The 12,095-nt window shown below is 42.9% G+C and overlaps 1 protein-coding gene across 1 annotated transcript in view; it reads right to left on the reverse strand.

Annotated features, from left to right (window-relative positions):
* Positions 1-314: 314 nt before the first annotated feature.
* Positions 315-12,095, reverse strand: part of LOC121388970 (BDNF/NT-3 growth factors receptor-like) — an 88,707-nt gene continuing 76,926 nt past the window's right edge. Inside the window, exons 10-12 of the mRNA XM_041520532.1 lie at positions 4,854-5,091; positions 3,879-4,037; positions 315-1,218 (exon numbers count right to left, since the gene is read on the reverse strand). Of these exons, the coding sequence (XP_041376466.1) occupies positions 1,033-1,218; positions 3,879-4,037; positions 4,854-5,091 (583 nt within the window). The 3' untranslated portion in view covers positions 315-1,032. The remainder of the gene's footprint in view (positions 1,219-3,878; positions 4,038-4,853; positions 5,092-12,095) is intronic.

Here is a 12,095-nt window from a genome sequence, read left to right on the forward strand (position 1 = left end):
TTCAGAAGAATTTGACTGGTACCATCATCAGCTATCATATATATATCACATTCATCCAACGTTAGACGTAAAATCCAGTCTACCGAGTAACTCAGCGTTCACTCGCCCTCCTGAACAAACGTTTGTTTTGTTTAACGACACCACAAGAGCACACTAATTAATTAATCATCGGCTATTGAATGTCAAACATTAGGTCATTGTGACATACAGTATTAGAGAGGAAACCCGCTACATTTTATTTCCATTAGTAGCAAGAGATCTTTTATATGCACCATCCCACAGACATGATAGCACATACCGCAGCCTTTGATAAACCAGTTGTGGTGCACTCGCTGAAACGAGTCAGTACAAGACAACAAGTACCTTTGTTCTGGCGTTTCTTGAATTTCTTGACTGTCTGCCCTGAGTAGAAGCACATATGTGTCGGTACTATTTGCAGATTTGGTTTGTCGAAATGGAGCAACGAATGCCGTCTTGTTTGAAGCGTTTGGTGATGTTTTTTGGCGATCGGGTTTTGGCGATAAATATCCTTTCACAGGCTCGTTGTGGGGAATAGTCTGACCGTCTCCAATAACAAATATTGCTTTGTCAGTCAGCTTAAAATAAAAACCTCACCATTCCAGCAGCCTTAATTTAAGCATATATACCTATTGCGAATTTGTAACACAGTCAATTTAATACCCATTTCACGTACTTTTATCTTCCCTGCTTTTATCCAATTAAGGTTCAAGCCAGCTGACACAGACATCAACTATCTGGGCTATCCACGAAAGGGGCCAATGTTTTAGTTGTTTATGAGAGACAAGTCCGAGTAGTAATCTTACATCTCCCAACAGAGCCAGTGAAATTCGCTCTGGGTGGCAATTGGTATCGGGTTGCGAACCCATTGCTGCTAACGTCAAGGCCAATGACTTAACCGTTTGCAGCAACGGAGCCTGTACCATTCCAACGACCTTTTATTACGTGCGTCTGTCTACGGCCAGACACTTTTAAACGGCCAGTGTCCTTTTCTCCTTGAAACGGCTGCGTCCATCATGCCACGATGTCGAGATACATGGGGCGGGACGAACACCAGCTACTGAGACGTCTCTGAATGTCTTTCATGGTCAGTCTGTCGGCCGGGTGTCTCGCCCAGCAGCCCAACATCATCTTGTAGACGTCGTCCGTGGACGCGTCCGGGCACTCCAGCAAGGCACCGTTCTGTACATGCTGTATTACCTGAAAATAGATTTTTTTCTTTTACATACATTTCATGTCCGTGCTTATAATCCAATATAGTTCAAGCACGCTGTCCTGTGCACACATGTACACCTCAGCTATCTGGGATGTCTGTGCAGGGCCAGTGCTTATAATCCAATATAGTTCAAGCACGCTGTCCTGTGCACACATGTACACCTCAGCTATCTGGGATGTCTGTGCAGGGCCAGTGCTTATAATCCAATATAGTTCAAGCACGCTGTCCTGGGCACACATGTACACCTCAGCTATCTGGGATGTCTGTGCAGGGCCAGTGCTTATAATCCAATATAGTTCAAGCACGCTGTCCTGTGCACACATGTACACCTCAGCTATCTGGGATGTCTGTGCAGGGCCAGTGCTTATAATCCAATATAGTTCAAGCACGCTGTCCTGGGCACACATGTACACCTCAGCTATCTGGGATGTCTGTGCAGGGCCAGTGCTTATAATCCAATATAGTTCAAGCACGCTGTCCTGTGCACACATGTACATCTCAGCTATCTGGGATGTCTGTGCAGGGCCAGTGCTTATAACACTTTTAGAATCCAGACTGAATGTCTGATGACGTCACACGCATACAATTTGTATGGCGTTGTCATGACATTAGTGTCTCAGACTCTATTAGTAAACTTTGTTTGTTTTGTTTAACGACACCACTAGAACACATTGATTAATCAACCATAGGCTATTAGATGTCAAACATTAGGTAATTCTGACTCGTATACATTGGAGAAAACCCACTACATGTTTCCCAATACAGCAAGGGATCTTTTATATGCAATTTCCCACTGACAGAGAAGCACATACCACGGCCTTTGACCAGTTGTGGTGCACTGATTGGAACGAGAAAAACTCCAATCAATTGAATGGATCCACTGAGGTGGTTCGATCCTGCGACGTAAACACAACAGGCAAGCACTCAACCGACTGAGCTAAATCTGGCCCCTACCTGACCATCATCTTCGTCATACATTTCTTTCATTTCAATTAAGGTTCAATCACGCTGTACTGGGCAAGACACCTCAGCTATCTGGGCTGTCTGTCCAGGACAGTGGGTTAGTTGTCAGGGGTAGAATTTTACGCTATTCCGCTATAACGGAATAGTAAAACAGTTCTTCCAATATTCCGTCATGAAAGTGAAAATAAAGCACGGAATACCGAAAATCGCCTGTGACTATTCCGCTTATGCTTTTTCTTCAGCTACATTTTTCTGCAGAACAAATCCTCACGCTACTAAGACTTTTCTCATGCACTTACCGGTACAAAATAAACGTCTTTTTGATCGAGACTACTGTTTGGAGTGAGTTTGTTTGTAATTCCAGCTAGTACGCAGCATAGACTGGTATATAAACAATTGTTCGTTATGCAATGTTGTACAGGGCGACGTAGCACAGACGGAATAGTGTTTTTTGAAATTCACTATTCCTTTGGGTTAGTAGTAAAAAAAAAAAAATTCAACCCCTGGTTGTTAGTTGTTAGTGGGAGAGAAGAGGGTGTAGTGGTCTTATACCTACCCATTGAGTCAGTAACACTCGCTCTGTGTGGGAGCTGGTATTGGGCTGCGAACCCAGTACCTACCAGCCTTATGTCCGATGGCTAACCACGACAGCCCCTAACATTAACAAGAGAGAGAAAATGTTTAACGACTCTCAAGCATACCATTTAATCAACAGCTATTAAATATTTAATTACGGTATCCCATGGTCATTGGTGAATTCTAGAGCAAGCAGTCCCACTACGTCAAACAGATTAACCGCTGCTTATCACAGGTAAAAGGGCTCCTATTTGTGTAGGGGTGGGGGTGGGACCAGGCTGGCTTTTGCCAGAATTAAACGAAAATGCCTGAACATTTATTAAATTTAGCATTACTAGCAAACAGCTATATAGTGTCGCAAACGAATCACTGTGCATATTTACATGGTTTACACTAATTTTGAGAGTAGAATGATGGAAATACATGGGGGGAAAAGGTATCAATTTTGCCCAAATATCTCTATAATTTTTGACCGAATTTGAAGTTTTGCCCCCTCACCCCACCCCCCACCCCCAAATCTCGTACGCTTATGCTACTCATGACATTTAAACATGGGTAAAAACGGTGATTAATTAATTTCCGGGTTTCGAAGAAAAATATTTGGCCAGTTTGTAGGGATGGAAATATAATTAAATAGTAATGAATTATTCGCACAATCTACCGACTGAGCTAGATCACGCCCCCAGTCCAAACAAGTAGTAAGTAGTAAGACAATCTGGTGAACAGTTCCTCTGTTACACCTACCTCCGTGTTTGACAGTCTGTACCATGGCTGTTTGTCGTACAGTTCCTCTGTTACACCTACCTCCGTGTTTGACAGTCCTGTACCACGGCTGTTTGTCGTACAGTTCCTCTGTTACACCTACCTCCGTGTTTGACAAACTGTACCACGGCTGTTTGTCGTACAGTTCCTCTGTTACACCTACCTCCGTGTTTGACAGTCTGTACCACGGCTGTTTGTCGTACAGTTCCTCTGTTACACCTACCTCCGTGTTTGACAGTCTGTACCACGGCTGTTTGTCGTACAGTTCCTCTGTTACACCTACCTCCGTGTTTGACAAACTGTACCACGGCTGTTTGCCGTACAGTTCCTCTGTTACACCTACCTCCGTGTTTGACAGTCTGTACCACGGCTGTTTGCCGTACGTGAAGATCTCCCACATGACCACGCCGTAGCTCCACACATCCGACTCCACCGTGAAGGTTCTGTACAAGATGCTCTCAGGGGGCATCCATCGGATGGGTATCATTGCCGACCCGCCCACCTGCAAGACGAAACAGAAACATTCTGTCCTGTGTTTGTGAGAGAGAGAGAGAGAGAGAGAGAGAGAGAGAGAGAGAGAGAGAGAGAGAGAGAGAGAGAGAGAGAGAGAGAGAGAGAGGGGGGGGGGGGGGGGAGAGGTCTGCTTTGCTTTGGTTAAGTTGAAACTTTGTAAATCGATCGCAGACCGTATCTAAATTACTTGCTCCATCGTAGCTATAATGGTACGACCATTCCAGTGTTCTGTGGCTTTAAAGGTAATCAGGTATCAATTAATGTTGTATCTCTTCGAGTGAGTCGGCAATGTATTGATGTTTTACATCCATGTACATAATTATGTCTGCAGACGGTCAATTCAAGGTTAAGTTGCAAATAATTAATGTCATCAGAGGCAATAATGGAAATAATCCACAATGCGACTTAGGAGTTTGACACTTCTCCAAATCTAAATCGTATGGGTCCAGGGTGGTGAGGGTGTATGCTAACACATGCCATGTGCTTCGCTGTATAGTTAGTCTCTCTCTCTCTCTCTCTCTCTCTCTCTCTCTCTCTCTCTCTCTCTCTCTCTGTGTGTGTGTGTGTGTGTGTGTGTGTGTGTGGTGTGGGTGAGGGTGTGGGTGTGTCTGTCTATATGTCTCTGTCTCTTAGGGCTAAGATCGCCCAGGGCGCCGTTTTACGAAACGAAGTTAGCCCCGAGATACCGTAAGTACTTAGCTACCTTATGCAGTTAAGGTGATCTTAGCGCTAAGATTGTTTTGTAAAACGAGGCCCTGAAGCGTCCTTAAACAAATATTTCTTTCCTTCCCCACAGCATCGTAACCTTATAATAATCTGTGCTGTAGATGTCCCGCGACATCCCAAAGTCTCCGATTTTGACAACCATGTCTTTTCCGACGAGACAGTTCCTGGTGGCGAGATCTCGATGGACGAAGTGCTGGGTAGCCAAGTAGTCCATCCCCATGGCGATCTGGCTACAGATGCTCAGAAGCTGCACAAACGACAGGCGCTCCCCAGTCTGTTCCAGGTTAGGCACGAGGCCCGCGTCGGGACCATGGGCTCTGAAAAGAGACACGTCAGCTGTAGATTTGTTATGGTGCTGCTAGACTGTAAGGACGAATTTACAAAACAAAATGGCGTTCACCGCGCTTTAATATTAATTGCGTGTGAGTCTTAATGGCGGATAAAAAAAGAAAGAAAAAAGTTTTATTTAACGACGCACTCAACACATTTTATTTACGGTTATATGGCGTCAGACATATGGTTAAAGGAGACCGGACACCAAATCATATATACGGCGTAATGAATTGTTTGCCGTCATAAACCACAACACGCAACTACCGCGCTCCCCTTATTGACTAAGTTAAGCGTGCCAGTCTTGGTTGGGTTTTTTTTCGCCGATCTCCGATGTTTGCCGGAAACTGTCGACAATTGATGAGCTAGACCCGTGACGTCATCGATGAGAGGAAAACTGAAGAAACTACCAAGCAGCATGGACGAACTTAGCGATTCGAGTGACGAAGAATTGTGTCCAGCTTGTGCTAATGGCATCAAACCGTATCAGTTTGAACCACTTATCAGAGACTTTGTCCCTAATCCTGGAAATGTTGTCTTAGACGAACATTTTGATGAATCAACTGCCGACGAAGACGAGGAAGCAAATGGACCTAATTAGAAGAAAAGCACACAAAATGTAATAATATTTCATCATAAATCTTGTTCAGCATAGATGTAAATATAACACGTCAGTGGATATTCCAGAGGCCGATTTCGCAAATCCCCTCCTCACCAAAGCAAGATATAATAATTTAACAAAAAACTTTGTTCTCTTAACTAGTTACCCTCCAAGTTTTAATGTATTTGGTTAAACCGTGTATTTTTAATTATTAAGAAAATGTGTTACCAGTCTGCCGAAACTGTCCACAGCCGGGTACAGAAACACAGAATGTTGGAAAATATACTGTTGCCACATACTGACAATCACTTTACAACTAATATGTCTTATCGACAATATTATTATGTAGTTTTTGCATTTATTAATATAAAATACAACAGGCCCATAGGAACTGGGGAGGAGCGGGCCTAGGGGCTTGTTCTCTATCACACACTCTAGGAAGAAAATGTATGTTTTAAATTTTCACTACTTTGCATAAATAAAGACGATATAAAGATAAAAAATCTAGTTTGTATCCCTCACTAGAGACTGTATTTCTCCCTCCCCCCACCCCCCACACTTCCTTTTATCTTTATGATTTTGTAATCATGATTTCAAACCAACTGTTTCAGGTAGTTTGCTCCACATACTGACATAAAACACATTTGTTATATATTGGAATAAAATAAACATAATTACAATATATCCAGTGTTATTTTCTTTAATCATTCATGGAGGAAGAAAGAAGTCCTGATGAAAATATATTACAGATCAAATATATTACTGGTAAAACAAAATAATATATGATGCTTATTCCATGTGGTAACTATTGTTAATTTTGCTTTAAATTGCTAGATGCCAAAAGTGATTAATTATATTATTTTATGGCAACAGTAAAAAATTAGACGACCAATTGTTTCAACCTCTACCAAAGGTACCAGGTTTTCTGCCAGAAAATAATTTGAGGGTACGTAATAAAACAGGCCCGTAGGAACTGGGGGATGGGTGGGGGTGGGGTGGGGTGGAGGGGTGCCCCCCACTTGTGAGCTTTTCTTTATCTCATTAATTTTTGCCATTGTAACCAAAATCTGATGTAGAGTTTATACCCAGTCTGTCAGTAATCCCCCCCCCCGCCCCCCCCCCCCCAAAGTTGTTCCTACGGGCCTGTAAAAACTAAATATATTCAAAGGAGTATATTGGGTGGTTATAGGTTTGAAATGTTTTTTTTATTGAACATTTTATTTCATGCATTTTTATAAATTTTAATAATCAATTATGTTACTATAATCTATCGAAAAAATCAAACATTATATATATATATATATTAATTTCTGAGATTTGTTTAGTACATACATATAAGTTTACCCTCCGCACCCTCTGGCAGAAACCCAGGGTAGGTATTAAAATAATTATTTGGTGTAGAGTATTTTTAATATGACATACAGAAAGCATTGTAAAGTACAATTTTATTATGCTTTAATAATCGACACTAGCTTTAAAATTATTTAACCATCATTCCTTCTGGCCAGAGTACATATGTTGTTCCTGCCAAAGTGTTAGCATTTTAATTTTAATGACAATATACTGAACTGACGATAAACATTGTTAACTAACGTAATAATTCACGTTTTGAAGGTGTTTTATTATGAGGTTAACAAACCAACTAGATCAAGAGACGTTAGTATGGAGTCGTTATGGGCTGTCGGTGAAAATTAATTTGGTAATTATAGGTAAATAAAATTTAATGTGAAGTTTAAATATTCGTATGTGAACAAATTGCAATACCTTTATTTAATGTATATCTTAAGTACATACTTGTTTTAATTTTCACATTGTAAATGCACCATAACCTGCTGTATTTAGTTGGTGTAAAGCCCATTCGACGACAATAATGCGTCCATGTTTCAAAACAACTTTCGTTTTTTTTGGAAATCGAAACCATGATGTTGGCCGTTTCTTGGGATGCATTGCTGTTACTGTTGCAGTTAAACACTGCGCAGTTAACCATCATATAATTACGTCGACAGTATATAATGACACTAATTATCTTGTAAATTAAATTTCCGATAAACCTGGAGACAAAAAAACTAAAGACGACTAAAAGGCACAACCAAAGAATCAACACGTGTACCGGTATTGCTTGGTAACTCTCACCGATGACGTATTGCCTCGCTTTCGTTCAGATCTATGCATAATCCCGCCCAGTTCTGTTTTTACCCCAAACCTAAGACGCGCAGCTGACCGGTGCCTCGCAGCGAGCCAGGCGTTAGAGTAATGCGGTCTTTGACGCTAACTTAATCCATTACACATTACATGTCTTTTGGTGTCCGGTCTCCTTTAAGGACCACACAGATTGAGAGAGGAAACCCGCTGTCGCCACTTCATGGGATACTCTTTTCGATTAGCAGCAAGGGATCTTTTATATGCACCATCTCACAGACAGGGTAGTACATACCACGACCTTTGATATACCAGTCGTGGTGCACTGGCTTGAACGAGAAATAACCCAATGGGCCCACCGACGGGGATCGATCCCAGACCGACTGCATCGAGTGAGCGCTTTACCACTGGGCTACTTCCCGCCACTAAACACGGATAAAGTAATGCCTGTGAGAACGGAAATCAAGTCCGAAATTATTGGGAGGCAAAGTCAGTTTAGGCTCCTATAGGTAGTACTAAACCAAATAACTTCCGGCTGTGTCAAAGTTCAAGGTGCACCCAACTTTTGATAGAGAAGTGAACACCACAAGTCCTGTGATTTGTTATAAATGGGTAAAAAAAATATGCAAATTTATTTCATCTAGTACCAATGTGTCAAGTAGCCTTGTGCTTGAAACATGTATGGGGTACCTGTAAAAAAAAAGTACTCGAATTTTGTGCGGAACTAGGGTAGTCATAGACGCTACCCGTTATCTCAGAAACCAGCAGCTTCACCCCCAATTTTTTCTGATTCACTTTAAGTGTGAGGGGTGGTAGTATTTATATCCGTGGCGTTTATGTCGATTGATACGCTGCAGGTAGGAGTTTTAGCCACATGTGTTACTATTGTCGTCTATGGGATTTGATTATGTAGTATACACCCTATAAGCATTAAGACTTCAACTGATACATTAATTATACAGACACTCGTATTATAAACAAGGGAATGTATTTAATATGTAATTTTCGTCATAAAAAAAAGAAAAAGAGAAGAAATAAAAGGTTCTGTTAGTCTGAAACATGTTACAATGAAACAAAAACTCGGGTCAGTCCCTTTAAAGTAGACATTTGCCTTCAAATGATGCGCCGCTGACGCCGGGCCACGTCTACGCTATAGTATGGCATGAAGCAACTTCGTATAATCAGGGTCGTATCTAGTCGGGGCACAAAGGGCCATTTGCCTTCAAATGATGCGCCGCTGACGCCGGGCCACGTCTACGCTATAGTATGGCATGAAGCATCTACGTATAATCAGGGTCGTATCTAGTCGGGGTACAAAGGGCCATTTGCCTTCAAATGATGCGCCGCTGACGCCGGGCCACGTCTACGCTATAGTATGGCTTGAAGCATCTACGTATAATCAGGGTCGTATCTAGTCGGGGTACAAAGGGCCATTTGCCTTCAAATGATGCGCCGCTGACGCCGGGCCACGTCTACGCTATAGTATGGCATGAAGCAACTTCGTATAATCAGGGTCGTATCTAGTCGGGGCACAAAGGGCCATTTGCCTTCAAATGATGCGCCGCTGACGCCGGGCCACGTCTACGCTATAGTATGGCTTGAAGCATCTACGTATAATCAGGGTCGTATCTAGTCGAGGTACAAAGGGCCATTTGCCTTCAAATGATGCGCCGCTGACGCCGGGCCACGTCTACGCTATAGTATGGCATGAAGCAACTTCGTATAATCAGGGTCGTATCTAGTCGGGGCACAAAGGCCATTTGCCTTCAAATGATGCGCCGCTGACGCCGGGCCACGTCTACGCTATAGTATGGCTTGAAGCATCTACGTATAATCAGGGTCGTATCTAGTCGGGGTACAAAGGGCCATTTGCCTTCAAATGATGCGCCGCTGACCCCGGGCCACGTCTACGCTATAGTATTGCTTGAAGCATCTACGCATAATCAGGGTCGTATCTAGTCGGGGTACAAAGGGCCATTTGCCTTCAAATGATGCGCCGCTGACGCCGGGCCACGTCTACGCTATATATGGGGCATGAAGCATCTACGTATAATCAGGGTCGTATCTAGTCGGGGTACAAAGGGCCATTTGCCTTCAAATGATGCGCCGCTGACGCCGGGCCACGTCTACGCTATAGTATGGCTTGAAGCATCTACGTATAATCAGGGTCGTATCTAGTCGGGGTACAAAGGGCCATTTGCCTTCAAATGATGCGCCGCTGACGCCGGGCCACGTCTACGTTATAAGTAGTATAGGGGCCTGTATGGTGCCATGATTGACCTACTTTCCCGTGATCACGTGACCTTGGTAGGAGACAATGGGCTTTTGTGTAGGAAACAATGGCCTTTGTATAGGGGGGTGCAGGTGTCTGGTCTCGGTAGGAAACAATGGCTTTTGTGTAGGAGACAATGGCACAATGGCCTTTGTGTAAGAAACAATGGTCTTTGTGTAGGAGACAATGACCTGGGTACAGGTGTGCGATCATGGTGTATTCAATTCAATGTATTGCATATTACCAAACAAACTGGTGTCAGCAAACAAATAAAAGCAAAGAAACAACAACAATTAATAATAACAATATGTACAGGCCAGGTGTAAGTCTGACGTTGGTTTTGGCTTCATTGTATAACGTCTACTGTGTTGTTGTATTTTTGTATTCACAGTGGACATAGACGTGAATGTTTTGTCACAGTGTTTTATTCTAGACACCCAAAATAATAGCCGTTAAAAGATTTCTCGTGGGGAAGGACTGTAACTGTTTGCTGACTGTGGTTTAAAGTGAGGCTTTCATGTCGCCAGACAAAATGCGTGTGTGATGATTTTCATTCATTTGTATTTCTTTAGCACATTGTCGACGTTTTCTTTGTTGCCGTCATTCAGCCATTCATTCAGCCATTCATTAATTCGCTTTATAATAGAGGAGTACTTTATCAGACCTCTTCATCAGCCCTCATACAAAGGCATTTTATTACGCCTCTCCGAGTGTTTATGAAACCAGGTGAACTGCAAAAGACATACCGACGCGTGCCCGTCTTAAGTAGCAGAATAAATTTGTTATGGTATGCACACTGACCGTCAAAGTTTGTTTGTGTTTAGCGACATCACTAGAGGACATTGATTTATGAATCATCGGTTATTGGATGAAAAACATAATTTTGACAGTTTTAGAGAGGAAACCCGCTACATTTTTTCCATGAGTAGCAAGTGATCTTTTATATACACAATCTCATACCCCTTATGGGGCCAGTATTTCATAATTAAACACAAACGTTTTGTGCATGCGTGCGTGCGAGCGTGCGTGCGTGCGTGTGTGTGCGTGCGTGCGTGTGTGTGTGTGTGTGTGAAACACTACAGCCCATTCCTATAAAGAAAGAACGCGTGACTGCAACTCAACGCTCCAACCTAACCTATGCTCTTTTAACTACATTTTAGACACGAGTATTTCCCAAGACTACAAGCCTTTATAGACAACCAGTGTATTATGTCTGGTATATCAAAGGCCGTGGTATGTGCTGTCCTGTACACACAACTCTTGATACTATAAAGTAGCGGCAGAAATATTAAATCACAAATCTAGTTATAGAGTAGAATACACAAAAAACAAACGCAATGGTTGAGAGAGAGAGAGAGAGAGAGAGAGAGAGAGAGAGAGAGAGAGAGAGAGAGAGAGAGAGAGAGAGAGAGAGAGAGAGGAAGAGAGGAGGGAGAGGGAGAGGGAGGGAGAGGGAGGGAGGGGAGAGAGAGAGAGAGAGAGAGAGAGAGAGAGAGAGAGAGAGAGAGAGAGAGAGAGAGAGAGAGAGAGAGAGAGAGAGAGAGAGAGAGAGAGAGAGAGAGAGAGAGAGAGAGAGAGAGAGAGAGAGAGAGGAGAGGGAGGGAGGGGAGAATGGAGGGAGAGAGAGAGAGAGAGAGAGAGAGAGAGGGGGAGGGAGAGAGGGAGAGAGGAAGAGAGGGAGAGAGAGATGTCACACGTGATTAATCCATTAGTGTAAGTCGGCGACACGCGCGCCGCCATGGGTTTAACAAGTAGTACGCGTTAACCAAAGGGAAATAGCTGCATTTTTAAACAGAAAATTTCTCTAGAGTATTAGCCTTCGTACAGGGCTTTTTAATTACCAAATGGGTAAATACAGTGATCGATCTAGCATCGATCCCCATCGATGGCCAAATAGTCTATAGCCAACCAGTGCATTATGTCTGGTATATCAAAGGCAGTGGTATGTGCTGTCCTGTACATACAGCTCTTGCTACTAT

The sequence above is a fragment of the Gigantopelta aegis genome, chromosome 2, assembly GCF_016097555.1.
Source record: "Gigantopelta aegis isolate Gae_Host chromosome 2, Gae_host_genome, whole genome shotgun sequence".
In the NCBI taxonomy this organism is placed as follows: Eukaryota; Metazoa; Mollusca; class Gastropoda; order Neomphalida; family Peltospiridae; genus Gigantopelta; species Gigantopelta aegis.